Source organism: Jatropha curcas, chromosome 3, assembly GCF_041381405.1.
Source record: "Jatropha curcas cultivar XTBG-Jc1 chromosome 3, XTBG_Jcur_1.0, whole genome shotgun sequence".
Taxonomy (NCBI): Eukaryota; Viridiplantae; Streptophyta; class Magnoliopsida; order Malpighiales; family Euphorbiaceae; genus Jatropha; species Jatropha curcas.
This window is the reverse complement of record NC_143153.1, coordinates 32499359-32513725: the sequence shown is the minus strand read 5'-3', so window position 1 is coordinate 32513725 and position 14367 is coordinate 32499359. Positions and strand designations below refer to the sequence as shown.

At 33.7% G+C, this 14367-nt stretch overlaps 4 protein-coding genes and 1 long non-coding RNA gene across 6 annotated transcripts; 2 read left to right on the top strand and 3 right to left on the bottom strand.

Annotated features, from left to right (window-relative positions):
- Positions 1 to 457: 457 nt before the first annotated feature.
- On the top strand, positions 458 to 4332 carry LOC105646971 (plant/protein (DUF789)). 2 transcript variants are annotated; one of them, XM_012232939.4, is made up of 7 exons: positions 458 to 612; positions 1488 to 1603; positions 1703 to 1923; positions 2205 to 2427; positions 3014 to 3099; positions 3395 to 3486; positions 3631 to 4332. In XM_012232939.4, exons 2-7 carry the CDS (start codon positions 1514 to 1516, stop codon positions 3870 to 3872), a joined length of 954 nt encoding a protein of 317 aa, XP_012088329.1. In that variant the 5' UTR covers positions 458 to 612; positions 1488 to 1513; the 3' UTR covers positions 3873 to 4332. The 2 variants fall into 2 exon arrangements, with proteins under 2 accessions (XP_012088329.1, XP_012088328.1); XM_012232938.4 differs by having other exon boundaries at positions 477 to 1603.
- A 2769-nt stretch (positions 4333 to 7101) lies between these two features.
- On the bottom strand, positions 7102 to 8864 carry LOC105646970 ((R,S)-reticuline 7-O-methyltransferase). Its single transcript, XM_012232936.4, has 3 exons — positions 8575 to 8864; positions 7885 to 8492; positions 7102 to 7592 (listed from the first exon to the last, which is right to left on the bottom strand). Exons 1-3 carry the CDS (start codon positions 8747 to 8749, stop codon positions 7290 to 7292), a joined length of 1086 nt encoding a protein of 361 aa, XP_012088326.1. The 5' UTR covers positions 8750 to 8864; the 3' UTR covers positions 7102 to 7289.
- A 425-nt stretch (positions 8865 to 9289) lies between these two features.
- LOC119370514 (uncharacterized) lies at positions 9290 to 10271 on the bottom strand. The gene is made up of 2 exons (XR_016319932.1): positions 9922 to 10271; positions 9290 to 9770 (listed from the first exon to the last, which is right to left on the bottom strand). It is a non-coding gene; the product is annotated as an uncharacterized LOC119370514 (long non-coding RNA).
- Positions 10272 to 10592: 321 nt separating this feature from the next.
- Positions 10593 to 12386, top strand: LOC105646969 (isoflavone 3'-O-methyltransferase 4). The gene is made up of 4 exons (XM_012232935.3): positions 10593 to 11097; positions 11172 to 11482; positions 11697 to 11761; positions 11965 to 12386. Exons 1-4 carry the CDS (start codon positions 10673 to 10675, stop codon positions 12262 to 12264), a joined length of 1101 nt encoding a protein of 366 aa, XP_012088325.1. The 5' UTR covers positions 10593 to 10672; the 3' UTR covers positions 12265 to 12386.
- A 51-nt stretch (positions 12387 to 12437) lies between these two features.
- Positions 12438 to 14199, bottom strand: LOC105646968 ((R,S)-reticuline 7-O-methyltransferase). Its single transcript, XM_012232934.3, has 2 exons — positions 13342 to 14199; positions 12438 to 12896 (listed from the first exon to the last, which is right to left on the bottom strand). Exons 1-2 carry the CDS (start codon positions 14104 to 14106, stop codon positions 12597 to 12599), a joined length of 1065 nt encoding a protein of 354 aa, XP_012088324.1. The 5' UTR covers positions 14107 to 14199; the 3' UTR covers positions 12438 to 12596.
- Positions 14200 to 14367: the final 168 nt, after the last annotated feature.

Sequence of the window (14367 nt, the reverse complement as noted above, 5' to 3'; positions counted from 1 at the left end):
TCAATTTTTAATAAATTTAGGATAAATGCAAATTTATATAAATTTGGACTACAGTTAGATAAATTAGAAGATACAGGTGAGTTTTCAACAGTGATATTTTTTAAAATCTTAAATATTAATTAGTCGCTATCAACGGATATAAATAACTAAATCAAACATGTTGATAAATATCAAAACGAGATTATTAGTGAAAAAAAGAAATTAAAGAAATAAATCTCAAATATGTATGTGGAAATTCGTTTTAATAGTTATTTTAAATTTTCAAAGATTGATGTTGCAATAAATATATATCTATATTTTTAAGAAATTGAAAGATTCAAAGATCTTATACTAGTTGCCACAAAAGTCATATGGACCCAGTATAGATTTAAATCCACCTCATGGATTAAAAATAATATAAAAAAGAAAAAAAAAAAAAATCGTAACTTTCATAGACATGGATAGAGAGAGACGAGTCCCATTAAATGATAAATCAAGCGCTTGGATGCGTTAATAATTTGCGTGGGTATCAATATTTTTCTCTCTCTCTCTAAAATATAGTTCTTTCTGCAAACCAAAACCTTTGTTTAAGTTGTAATCGGATAAACTCGCACCCTATTTGCTTCTTTGGAGGTTTGTATGTTTCTTGAAATTAGCTCTGCTTTTCTTTTTCCGGGAAAGTTGATTCCTTTTTATTATTTTCCGTAAGAAAGAAAAATTATAATCTCTATTCTCACGCTAGTTGTAATTCTGCTAACAATCTGATCTTAAGCACATGAAAAATGGGTTTCTGTTGAAAAGAAAGTATGTGATTATCTTGAATGTGTTAAAAACAGAAACTTTTTCCATCGTTGTCCTTATTTTCCTGGATTTTCTTAGCCCCTCCTTTCTTGTATTTTTTTTGTCTCCCTTGTTTTAAGGTGGGTTTTTGATTTAACTTGAAGAATTAACGTTGAATTTTGCGGTGTCTCAGGAGTAGTTTTTTTCTTGAATATTGAAAAATAGTGTTGAGGATATTGAGTTTTCTTTAAGTTTAAAGCAAATGCAGAAACAGAGTACAAGAAACAGAACATCCCAATTAAAGCAATTGCTTTATCTTTGAATGTTTCTTTAGACTTTCCGAAACGAAAATGAAGCCGGAAACTGGAGTCTCCGGTGGCTGTGGATTTTGACAACATTGCCATTTACCACTCAGGACTTTCTCTTGAAACAGAAGAAAAGAAAGAGAGAGAAAAGAGAGATATTTTTGAGTTATTTTTATATTTAGCTGTCCAAACGTCAAAAAATAGAATTCTCTTGCATTTCTGTTTCTCCTCGTCACTCTTTCTATCTATCTCTAAAAAGGAAATCAAATCCCGACAATTTCTCTCTCTCTCTCTCTCTCTCATTCTCTCTCTGTGTGTGTCTAACCCTTCTCCTTTTGTTTTCTCCTCTATTTTCTTGACCTTCCTCTGTTTTTTCTTTTCTGGGTTGGGGGAGAAACTAAATTTCTCTCCTCTCTTTTCCAGCTCTCTATCTCTTTCTCCTCGAAACCATGATTTTTGACAAGGGGTCAACGCAATCAAACCTCGACTGCTTCCTTCATTGCACAACTCCATTAGTCCCATCCCAATTCCTCCCCAAGGTTCGTTTCTCTCTTTTTTTCCCCCTCTTCATTCCTAATGAAATTCTCAAAATTTGACTTCATTTCTTGTATTATGTTCTGTTATGTTTTTGATTGCAGACTGAGATTAGAAACTTAAACCGTCTGTGGCACCCATGGGAGAGAGACACGGTTGAGTATTTTACATTGGGTGATCTATGGAATTGTTACGATGAATGGAGTGCTTATGGGGCTGGAGTTCCTATTGTCTTGAACAATGGAGAAACCTTGGTCCAGTATTATGTGCCTTATCTCTCTGCTATTCAGATTTTCACTAGCAATTCCTCTGTTAACGGTTTCAGGTATAGCCTTCCCAGTTTTTGCACTTGTAATTCCTCTTTTTACCTTGATTCTCATAATTTTGTTGATGGTTTTGAAACCCAGATGAATAAGTTATCAATTTTTTTGTCTTTTTCTATAGATTGTGTTCCATTGATGTTCATTTGTAGTTTAGACTTAATTTATGATTGAATTGTTGAAATTTTGCAATATACACGTTCGATTTGAGGGTTCACCTAAAGTTGACATATCTTTTTCTGTAAAAATGTAACCTTTTGAAATGATTTGGATTGGTTTTGATTAGGGAAGAGATTGAGTCTGGTGATGGTGAGACGAGGGATTCGTTTAGCGATTCATGCAGTGATGAGAGTGAGAGTGACAAATTGTGGAGGTGGGATGGATGCTCTTCAGAGGAAGGCGGATTCGAACAAGACAATCTTTGGCGTCTCAATGATAGATTGGGTAACTTATATTTTCAGTATTTTGAGAGATCAACTCCGTATGGAAGAGTTCCATTGATGGATAAGGTACTTTTGCTTGTTCATTCAAGTAATTTTTCCTTTTACTGTTAATTTCTTGTTGTTTGTTAATTTGATGTTCTTCACTTGCAATAGATATTTGTCTGCCCTGTTCTCCTAAGACAGTGACAGGTCATAAAAATGATGGAGCGATGAGATTGAATAAAACTTTTATTGATGTGTTAAGAATCATTTGAAATCCTTTTCCTAATAGGCATCTGATAACTGATAAAGATGAATGAAACTTTTGACTTATGAACAAGGAAACTACATGCTTTTTCTCTCCATTACTTCAAAAATTTATGCATTTAATTTGTTTGCATTTCATATAAAATAATAATATTAGATTCATCTTTTGTCCCATTAGGTAGTTCACTATAATGTTTTCATGAGCATATGTTCTTGCCTTTGATCTGATATTGTCTTTTTTAACTTTTACTGTTGCTTGGAAGAAAGAATCCTTGATAACATTCAACATTATGAATTTTAAAGTCCAGATCGATTATGACCATTTATATAACAAATTCCTCCTGTCCCTTTCATAATATTAAAGTAATGTGATTCCATTGACACCTTTTGGGCATTCTGCTTTCAGATTAATGGATTGGCTCAAAGATTCCAGGGCTTGATGTCGTTGCGAAGCGTGGATCTTTCTCCGGCTAGTTGGATGGCTGTTGCATGGTCTCTCTCTCTTTCTTTCTTCCTCTTATTGGCTTACACGTTCTCGCACTACACTACACGACAAATAATCAAACAAAAATCACTATATACTATATAGAAAAGCAGACATTCCGCGTTTGATGCGTTGCATTTCGATTCTGCTATTTAATTCGGATTAGAACAGATACTTTATAACCTTGAACATAGGCTAATAAATGATTTTATCTATTTTCACGAACACATGCATCTTCATAGTAACTCAGAAGAAAATTGTATGTGTAGTAACAAGAAATGATTTGTTGTGAATTATATTCAGGTATCCAATTTATCACATTCCCATGGGAAGAACCATTAAGGACTTGTCCACATGCTTTCTTACATACCACACCCTGTCATCATCTTTCCAAGGTGCAATTTGATGAACTTTACTTATATTCTCTTCCTTTTTCGCCTTTATCAGTATATATGCTTAGACAGGTATATCTGCAAACAAGATTTGCTGATATACTGTAAATTTTTGGTTGCTGGGTTAATTTTTTTCTACATATCCAGATATGGACCTAGATGATGATATTGAGAGTCCAGAAAGGAAGCGAAAGGAAGGGGAAAGCATATCCCTTCCCCCATTCGGTTTGGCCACTTACAAAATGCAAGGAAATGTATGGATCTCAGGCCACTGTGGCAGGGACCAAGAAAGGCTAGTGTCACTCTTTAGTGTGGCAGATTCGTGGCTAAAGCAACTGAGGGTCCAGCACCATGACTTCAACTACTTCATGGGTATTCGGCATGGCTAAAACCGATACTTTTAAAAATTGCACTTTTGAGAACCCATGAATAGAATTCATCACTGAAATCCTCCTTTTTGTTGGAATTTTGGTTCTCTGCCTGAGTAAGAATGGAAAGGGAGGTCTTGCGTGTCAGGATTACAGTCAGTTCTTGGTCGTTATCAAGCTTCGCTTCGTTTGCAAGCTTAATTTAGTGCTAATCCTTTGTATTTATGAGGTTTGATCATCAAAGAGGGGCATGTATGTGAGATGGTTGATCCCTCTTTTTCCCTTTTTTTTTTTTTTTTTTTTTTTTTTTTTTTTTTTTTTTTAATGGGGCCTTCCTTTATATGTAAAGTGATGGATGAAGTCTGAGAGAAAGAAATATGCTCCTTTTCCAACTTTGCAACTTTTCTTGATTATGTAAATTTTTCTCTTGACTATAATGAGGAAACACTGGAAAATGAGGAAACTGTTGAAGTTTTTGCAATTTCTAAACTCTTGACTTCAAAAAATAACTTTCTATTAGATTAGACCTACTTGATTTGATTCCCTTCCTTAAATTGCAGGCTTATAGCCTATAGAAACTGATAAAGCTAAACAAAAGTATTTGGGAAATTAAACTTTTCTCAGTGTTGTTTCACAGGTTGGCCATTGTTTTTTGCTTGCATTAACTAGTGGATGCTGCCTCCTGTTTTTTGAGTTAGGTATGCACTATGCAAGTAAAATCCCACTATAATTCTGTTTTTCACTTGTGCAAGAACCAATTTCAGACTCATTGGGTTTCCAGTCATCCTAAATTCTATCCGGTCGAGCTTCGACCGTGTCAAATTTGAACTATCTTTGTGAGATTTTATAGACTCATTGGGTTTCGAGCCGAATAAAATTCTATCTTATCGAACTTCGAGGGTGACAGATTTAAACTATCTTTTAAAAGGCAAGAAAATTTTAAATATAACATTTTCCATTCCATCAAGGCACCTTATTAGGCGTCTAATGACCAAGAATTAACACCATTCACGCTTCCTAATTTTCACCCCTTTCTATACTTTTTCCCTGATATCCATGCATTAATGTAGGATGAATCAACATCTTTACTCACATTTCAAACTTTTCTTTTAAATACAACAACTCAATTTGCCAAATTAGGGCTAATATATTTACTTTAAGGATATTTCTAGATCACTTCATTCTAATTTTAGTTGTTCTCTAATCTTCTACTTAAACTAAACCCATCTTTTTACTTATTATCATTAAAAGAATTCTTCATTTGATTTACCTCAAAATTTATATAAGTTAATCTGGCAACAATTTTTCATATGGCGTTTAACATTTTAATTATTTTTATCATTTACTGTATTCAACAGCGTAACGTTTCTAATAATATTATAATGAAATGCTAATTTTACCGAACATATCTAAAATTCAATCATTCTATATTTATTAGGATATCACTCTTAGCATTAGGGTTAGACAACATATGCTATTAGATTAAATTATTGATAATCAATTAATTAGTAAGTTGTATTTTTCAATTCCAAGAATTGGATTGGAGTTAGATCTTTTATAAGAATCTAACTTTGCTTTTATTAACTTGGACTAAAAAACACAACAAGAAAGACTTGAGGTGGAATTTAGTAGTAGGTACATCAATCCTAAACTAATGTACAAGGATACACACAGATGTCAGGAAAATCAAACACGTGGCATAGCACATGTCACTGCTTGTGGTTTTGAAAACAAGTGTTTTATTTTTCAGTTTCATTGACTATGAGTCCTCTTATGAAATTTTCGTAGGTGCAATCAACAATGTTATCCACTTTCACATTGGTCCCCACAAGACTTATACTTTATGCTTACTTGTCTCACAATATAAATTATGTAAAATTTTTATAGAGTGTTAAAAAAATAATTAATTTTTTTAAATTATAAAAAATTAAAAATAATTTAATCAAATTATCCGTAATTCAAAAAAAAAAAACTTATATTTAATATATAAAAATAATATTGAAAACCATCGTGTATTATTTATTAAAATATTTAAAACGACTCATATTTTGAGACAGATACACGTATTTTATTACATCACAAGCAAATATCATTTGACCCCCAAAGTGCAACCTCCAACCATATTTATAAATAAAATGAGAAAACTACTATTATTAAATTACTAAATTGCCCCCCTCTTTATTTAATTTGAAGAGGGTGTGAGTTGTATGCCACTTCAAACTACACTTGACAATTGAGAGCAAATGGGTCACATTTCATAAATTTCACAACTCCCACTTTGGTTTGACAACAACTTGCCACTTATCATACCAATGGGCCAATGCCTATCTATCTTATATATATATATATATATAGTTTGTGTGCTTGATTAGGCATAGCAATAGTGTAAAAAGTTAGATCCAATGTTTATATAAATGGAACATATCTAAAAAAGGTTGAAGATATTATTTTTATTTTCTAATTAGAATAAGTTTTATAAAAAACATCTTAATCTAATGGTTAATACTGAATCCTGTGATCTAAAAATTTCTAAAATTATTCTTTATTTCTGTCCAGTTTAATGGTATTTTTTAGTTTTAATAAATTTAAATAATACAATCTATTTAATATTTATCGAGGAATACGAATATTATATTCTTATAGCCTTGAAGAGCATGTATGTGAAGTTGTTAAGCAAAATCATTTTTAGGTAAAAACTTCATTTTGGCATTCTCCATTCATTTAACCCCTTATAAGGTTTAGCTGCCAATTATAGGTTTATGATAAGAATAAGGTAAGGCTATACTTTTACATTACCACTTAATGCTTCATATGGTAAATATTTTGTAACAATCTTTTAAAGAATTTACCTTTTAAAGAAATAAACTCTTTAGGTCATTTAAGGCCGTTGGATCTTTTAGTAAAGAATCAATCATGTCCTCCGTGTAATTTCTCCAAATTTTTAAAATTCATGATATTAGTGGAGTAGCTTACTCAAAATTTGTTTTTGAAGGCTTATTCCTCTCTCTCCTTTTGTTAAAAAAATAAAAAAAAAAAAAAAAAAGGGAAAAGCTTTAACTTGGGCTAGTTCTTTTGCCCATTTGTTATTGGGTTTTGAGTTTTGGATTTGGGCTCAACAGCAAAATCCATAAATGGGCCATTAAATATAAAGCATAGCAACCGTGTATAAATTAATTTTTAATCTAAAATTCAGGGGTAAAAAGTAAAAAATAATACAAAAATAACATACTTTTATTTTTATTTTTTATTTAGAAAATAGAAATATATTATAGAAAGAAAGCCAGTAAAAACTTAGCATAATGCTTGGAACTCGAAATGCTAAGTGAAAAAACCCGAAAAAATAGTATCGGAAATTCAAATAAAAGCAAAAAAAAAAGGAGGAAACAAACCAAACCATCAATATTAGGCATACAATTAATAATAAAAAAAGAAAGAAAATTAGAGTGGAAAGGCTTCAATTATAGAGGGTAAAGCTGGAATATTGATGATGTTATAGCGAGGGAAACCTCCTTCCTCCAATAATTTCTTCCATTGAATTTCAGTTCTCTCTTTGCCTCCTGTGGTGTGTGCCAGCATAAGGAGATCAAATACCATTCCCATATCTCCAAATTCATTCTTGTTTCCATCTTCTTTTACAATTATTTCCACTAACACCAGCTTTCCATTTTTCTCACTTATTGCTTTTCTGCAGTTCCTCAAAATCTTCGCACAATATTCATCACCCCAGTCATGCAATATCCACTGAAAGAACACAAACCACCAAAAAAAAAAAAAAAAAAAAGTCAATACAATGTTATGATCGCTATTTGGTGTTAAACCATATGTATACTCAATCCACTGGACTGAATCTAATCTTATTCGTGTCGTGTCAGGTCTTTAAACTCGAAGGACTCCAGCCAAGATTTTCTCAATCCATAAAGATTTAACACTGGAAACTCGTATTTAAGGACTCGAATCCTTTCCAATTAGTCCAAACATTATTATTGCTTGTTTAACGGAATTGCATGAAATATTCTTAACTTTATATGCGTACCTTCATGAAAACAACATCAGCAACAGGAATTTGTTCAAACATGTTGCCACCAACATGAGAGACACCATCAAAAGCAGTAGCAGTAGCCACTACATGTGGTAAATCAAAGTTTATACCTTTAATATGTGGATAGACTTTAACAATCTCAGCCAAATTACCTCCAGTGCCTCCTCCTACATCCACCAATGTTCTAATACCTTCAAACCCATCTTTATATCCTGATAAGACCGCTCTCATCACTATTTTTGCTGTGCAAGCCAACCCCTCGTTGAAAACCCTATTGAATTCAGGATTTTTAGATGCAAAATCCCACATTTCACAGCCATGAGCTTTTTTAAAAGCAATCCCACCTTCTTTTACGCATTGGCTTAAGTAATGCCAAGGTTTTTGCTGCCATGGATGGTTTTCCATTATCACCATTGGATTAAGGGTTAACTCGGTGTCACGTAACAGCCATCTTGATTTGCGGGTCAGTCCATACAGAATCTCTCCACCACCGTCTGATTCTTCTGATGGAAGATCATGATGGGCTGTGAAGATGTCTTTACGTACTAGATATCTCATGATACGTTCAAGACAGGCTATGTCAGGACTAGATGAGTCAATACCTGAAAGTAAATAAAAGCCAAACAAAGAACAACGTTCATAAATATAGTTCTTGTGTTCATAGGCAACATTAGATATATGTACCTGAAGCTATTTGGGACAATGAGATTGGACGGGCATGAGAGTGTATAATGTCAGGAATGCCAAGCTCAACAGCAGCTTTCAATACCATAGAGTCCGCAAACCCAAACAAGAGCTGCCATATTTCCTTTTGGCCTCTTAGCAATGTTTCAGACTCTAAATCTACTGATCCCATCATAATTAACTCTCTCTCTCACACACAGTCGCACTAATCTTTGTGAGATGAGAGATAATTATAGGTGCAATGGTTACTTATAGCCAATAAATTAATTATGTAACTGACGATTATTGTATTTTCATGATAAACCACTTTTGTACTATATATGTATATTAGCAATATTATTAAAGTTTATTTTGAAATATTAAAACGTATCCCTACAAAAATTGAAAATATATACCGTTAAGCCTTCAAATATAATATTTCTTTATAATATATATGAGAGTTTAGGGTTACAAAATTAAAAATCACTTTGTAATTATATTTAAGGGTGTAAATGAACTGAATCAATTCAAAAGAAAGTTCAAAAAGATTTAGCTCAAAGCAAACTCAAGCCGGCTACTTTAAGCCCCGAGCTCTGGCGCGAGAGTTCTTACATATACATAGTCCATTTAAATGTGATAGATTTCCTGTTATTCGGTTGATCATTGTTGGCAAGAGATCAAAAACTTTGACCAATAGAAATTGAAAAAAGAAAAAGAAATGTGCTCAGCCTCAACATAATACATAATGTAAAATGGGAAAATTATTATTTAGTCCCTCAGATTTTACATAATTATCCAACTAATATCAAGTTTTGCACAAATATCTAACTTGTCCCTCAGGTTTAACTCAGTCTAATTAAAAGGTCATTCCGTCCGAAAAATTGGTTTTTTTTCGTTAATTGAAGACTAAAAGACTAAAACACCCCTCCTTCAACCTCAGCACCACCACCAGCAACAGCAGATGCAGAACAGAAACAGAGGAGTTTGCTGCGAACATGGAAGATGCGCGCATCCACTAGCTCTACCTCAGTCTGCTTGGCCTTCTCTTCAAAAGCAGAACCACCATCAACAACAACAGCAACAATCCGGTACTAATTCCGGCATGAGAGCAGTTTTTCTTGGTGGATCTGGTGTTAAAAAAGAATGTGCAGGGACTGGTGTTAAAAAAGAATGTGCAGGGACTGGTGTTTTCTTGCCTCACAGATACGGAAACCCAACTGAGTCAAAAAAAAAATCTGGTGGATCTGTACTTACGATGCTTAAGCATTTCAATATACCAAAAATCATCATCATAAACATCCTCAATAATATTGATTTTCAATTTTTTTTAAGCAAAAAATAAAGTGGGTCTGAGTATGTGGTATTTACCTCAAAACGAAACTTTAAGACTGTGATTCCACGCAAACGAAGCACTACATGCTACGACCACTCATTTCGTTTCGTCAATAAACATCATTTTCTACAAAAATTTTTCAATACTTCCACTGGAGATGAAGACGTTTTTGCGTGAGAGAGTTGGGAGAATAGCAGTCTGACCTTTCGTTTCCCTCGCTTGGAAGGTCATACTGGTCCACGTCAGCTAGGGAGGGGTGTTTTAGTCTTTTAGTCTTCAATTAACGGAAAAAAATCAATTTTTCGGACGGAAGGACCTTTTAATTAGACGGAGTTAAATCTGAGGGACTAGTTAGATATTTGCGCAAAACTTGAGATTAGTTGGATAATTATGTAAAATCGAGGGACTAAATAATAATTTTCCCTTAATTAATTTACACTTCTAGTTAAATATTTATAATAAGGGACAAGAAACCTGCTCACTCAATATAAGAATCTATTAACAGTAGTATGATAAAAAGTAGTGATGAAAGGTCATCTCGATTCTTTCAATTTCACAATAATTGTAAATTTTTTAATCACAATAATTGGCTAGGCATCTTCTTCTCGCCGGCATTTTTATCTTTAGCTAGCATCTTAGGCTCCACTGATCAACATCTAAGTGACAAGACATATAAAACAAACAAAACCCCCTTAATTGTTAGCTATTTTAAATGGAAAAGTAAATAAATAAAAGAGATATCTCTTGATTTTTTTCCTGATTTATCTTGGTTAAAAATTAAAGAACATGTCTTCTCCTGCAGAAATGGCTTACCAAAAACCTAGTGCAAATGATGATGATTTAGATGAGGAAGAAAGCTTTTCATATGCTGTACAAATTTCCATGGGGATAGTTCTGCCTATGGTCATGCAAACAGCAATAGAGCTTGGCATTTTTGACATTATAGCCAAAGCTGGTCCTGATGCTAAACTCTCAGCTTCTGATATTGCAGCCCAATTGTCTGCCTCGAACCCCAGTGCACCTTCCATGCTCGATAGAATCCTCAGGCTTTTGGCTAGCAATTCTGTTCTTGGCTGCTCTTTGGCCTCAAATACCCAACAAAGACTCTACCATTTGATTTCTGCTTCTAAGTACTTTGTCAAGAATAAAGATGGAGTCTCACTAGGACCTTTCATGATCTTAAATCAGGACAAAGTCTATATGGAGAGCTGGTAATTTATTTGCCTTGTTAATTCTTTTGAAGGTTATCTAGTTTTTACTAGTATTTCTTGTTCAAAATTCATAGGCCTTCAGTGAAGGATGCAATTCTTGAAGGAGGAATTCCATTCAACAAGGTCCATGGAATGCATGCTTTTGATTATCCTGCGACTGATCCCAGGTTCAATAAGGTTTTCAACACAGGAATGATTAATCACACGACGATTGTCATAAACAAAATGTTGGAATCCTATAAGGGTTTTGATAATCTGAATCAGTTGGTTGATGTTGGTGGTGGGCTTGGAGTTACCCTTCATATGATCACTTCAAAATACACTCAGATTAAGGGTATCAATTTTGATTTGCCTCGTGTCATCCAGCACGCTTTGCCTTATCCTGGTATTAATAGTTCATACTACTTATGTTCAACATTCATCTTTTTCTTCCTTTTGAAAAGTCAGATTCAATTCTTGATAATTTTAGGCTAACGATATCCGGAAACACATTTTACTAGGATGATAAAAAAGGTTTAAGCTCTACGATTTAAGAGAATTAAACCTGCCCTTGTTATAAAATAAGTTTGAATTTGAATTTGAGTTAAAATATGTTGCAGGTGTGGATCACGTTGAAGGCGACATGTTTGAAAGCGTTCCAGAAGGAGATGCCATTTTTATGAAGGTATATGTTAATTAATTATGAAAAAATATATATATTTTTATAAATTAAGTATTAAAAAGGTTTTAGATATGTGACAATTGAAAAGGACAAGCCAACAAATCTCTACCTACTAAATTGATTTTAATTAATTAGTTGGTGCTTCAAATTACATATATAAATTGAAAATTTGGCATATATATATATATATATATATATATATGCAGTGGATACTTCATGACTGGAGTGATGAGCACTGCTTGATGCTGTTGAAGAATTGCTATAAAGCAATTCCAGAAGATGGAAAGGTTATAGTTTTGGATGCAGTTCTTCCAACAATGGCAGAGAAAAGTGCAGCTGCAACAAGAGACACTTATCTAATGGATGTGTTTATGATGACTCAAAACCCTGGAGGGAAAGAAAGGACTCGTCAGGAATTCTTGGCCCTGGCTATTGATTCTGGATTTAGTGGCATCAGGTTTCAATCTTGTGTTTGTAACTTTTGGGTTATGGAATTTTTCAAATAAATGTATAATTAAGTCCATAATTACTAATTAAAGTCGTTGAAATAATGTGCTCCATGACTTCATCTTGTGCTGGGACAGCAACATAATTAATTATTAATTTGCAACTTGTGCTTTTAATGGAATGTATATGTATAATGCTGATGCTGTCAGTATATCATCATGACGATGTTAAATTATTCATAGAGGAAAAAAAAATCTTTTATTTTTCACAGAGTTTTTCTTTTTTATAAAATCATGATGTGTAATCCCTCTTTAAACCTCACATCATAAAAGTTTTCGACTCTCTCGTAGTTATACATATTAACTGACGATATACCTAATAATTACAAATTTTACTGAGGAAAGGCCTCAATAATGGAAGTTAAAGCTGGAATCTTGATAATATTGTAACGAGGGAAGCCTCCTTCTTCCAACAATATTTTCCATTCAGCCTCAGTTCTTTCCTTTCCACCAGAAGAATGTGCAATCATTAACAGATCAAAAACCAAACCAGTATCATCAAACAGGTCATTACCCTCTGGTTTCAAAACTATATCAACGATAATAACCTTCCCTTTCTTCTCCGGTATGGCTTTCCGGCAATTCTTCAATATCTTTACGCAATCGTCATCTCCCCAATCATGCATTATCCACTGCAACAAGATAATATTATAAACGAACAAGAAGACTAGTCTTGGTATAGAATTGCGTGTAAGATTATTATTTTTGAATAAAAAACTAACATATTATAGCATTAAAGAGGGTGATTTGAAATTTTCTAAGTAGAATATGTAATTTATTTTGGTCTTATCTTACTCGATAAATAGTAATGTTAAAATCGTGTCATTTATTGCAAAATGATTTGAAAATGAAAGGGTGAGAGTTGTAATTAAATGCGTACAATTAATAAACAAATTAATAAGTCAAGCACCCTAACTTCGAGAAAATTTAGATCAAGTTGAGCTTGATCTCTTCGTCAAGCTGAACTCGAGTTGAGTTTCAAACCTAGCTCGAACTGAACTAAATTCTATCAAGCCAAGTTGATTTGAGCTCCGCTTGCGTAGTTTATACCCGTAATGATAAGTGATCTATTTTTACCTTCATGATAACTGCATCAGCATTTGGTATGGCCTTAAACATGTCACCTCCAACATGAGACACACCTTCATAAACCGGTGCTGTATCAACAACATGAGGCAAATCAAAGTTGATACCTTTGATGTGTGGATGTGATTTAACAATCTCAGCTACTAAATTTCCAGTTCCACCACCAACATCAACCAGTGATCCCATGCAACCAAATCCATCTTTATACCCTACTAAAATTGCACGTATCACTACTCTAGCAGTACAAGCCATTCCACTATTGAACATAACATTAAACTCAGGATATCTGGAAGCAAATTCCCAAATCTCATACCCATTAGCCTTCTGAAACGCAATCCCACCTTCTTTCACACATTCACTGAGAAAATGCCAGGGATTCATCGCAGATGGATGGTTCTCCATTATTAACATAGGAGCTAGTGTCAAGTCAGAGTCATGAACTAACCATCTAGACACATTGGTCAACCCGTAGAGGGTTTCTTTACCGTCCGGTGAAAGGTCAACGGTGAAGATGTTCCGACGAACGAGCAATCTCATGATGCGTTTGAGGTAGGAGATGTCAGGATTGTTTGAAGGTGAGTTAATGGAAGAGGATAATTGGGATAAGGTGACAGGTCCACCATGAGAGTGTATGATGTCAGCTATTCGTAGCTCCACAGCAGATTTTAGAGCCATCGAGTCTGCAAAAGCAAACATGTGCTGCCATAACTGTGCTTGGCCTTTCAGCAGTGCCTGAGCTTCCGGCAGAGTTTCCATTTTCTTTTTCAGGTTTCTGAACTAATGGATGTTACTGTAAGTGGAGGAGATGGGAGAAATGGGTATTAGATAAGAGGGTTGTGTGTCAAATAATCAATGGTGTGGTTATATATATATATATACATATATATATATATATATAGAATAGAAAATTTTTAATTCAAAATGGTAGGTAAGCACAGGTGAAATTTTGGAGTTCTAGAAGCTGGCATAGTGGACTTACTTGCAATGTAAATAATCAAGTAATCATTCACCACAACA

Coding starts and splice junctions, on each gene's coding strand:
- LOC105646971 (XM_012232939.4), top strand. CDS start 1,514: ATGATTTTTGACAAGGGGTCAACGCAATCAAACCTCGACTGCTTCCTT. Junction 2,428..3,013: donor GAGTTCCATTGATGGATAAG/GTACTTTTGCTT, acceptor TTCTGCTTTCAG/ATTAATGGATTGGCTCAAAG. Junction 3,487..3,630: donor CCTGTCATCATCTTTCCAAG/GTGCAATTTGAT, acceptor CTACATATCCAG/ATATGGACCTAGATGATGAT.
- LOC105646970 (XM_012232936.4), bottom strand. CDS start 8,749: ATGATGGGATCAGTAGATTTAGAGTCTGAAACATTGCTAAGAGGCCAA. Junction 8,493..8,574: donor ATTGTCCCAAATAGCTTCAG/GTACATATATCT, acceptor ATTTACTTTCAG/GTATTGACTCATCTAGTCCT. Junction 7,593..7,884: donor CTGATGTTGTTTTCATGAAG/GTACGCATATAA, acceptor GTGTTCTTTCAG/TGGATATTGCATGACTGGGG.
- LOC105646969 (XM_012232935.3), top strand. CDS start 10,673: ATGTCTTCTCCTGCAGAAATGGCTTACCAAAAACCTAGTGCAAATGAT. Junction 11,483..11,696: donor GCACGCTTTGCCTTATCCTG/GTATTAATAGTT, acceptor AATATGTTGCAG/GTGTGGATCACGTTGAAGGC. Junction 11,762..11,964: donor GAGATGCCATTTTTATGAAG/GTATATGTTAAT, acceptor ATATATATGCAG/TGGATACTTCATGACTGGAG.
- LOC105646968 (XM_012232934.3), bottom strand. CDS start 14,106: ATGGAAACTCTGCCGGAAGCTCAGGCACTGCTGAAAGGCCAAGCACAG. Junction 12,897..13,341: donor CTGATGCAGTTATCATGAAG/GTAAAAATAGAT, acceptor ATCTTGTTGCAG/TGGATAATGCATGATTGGGG.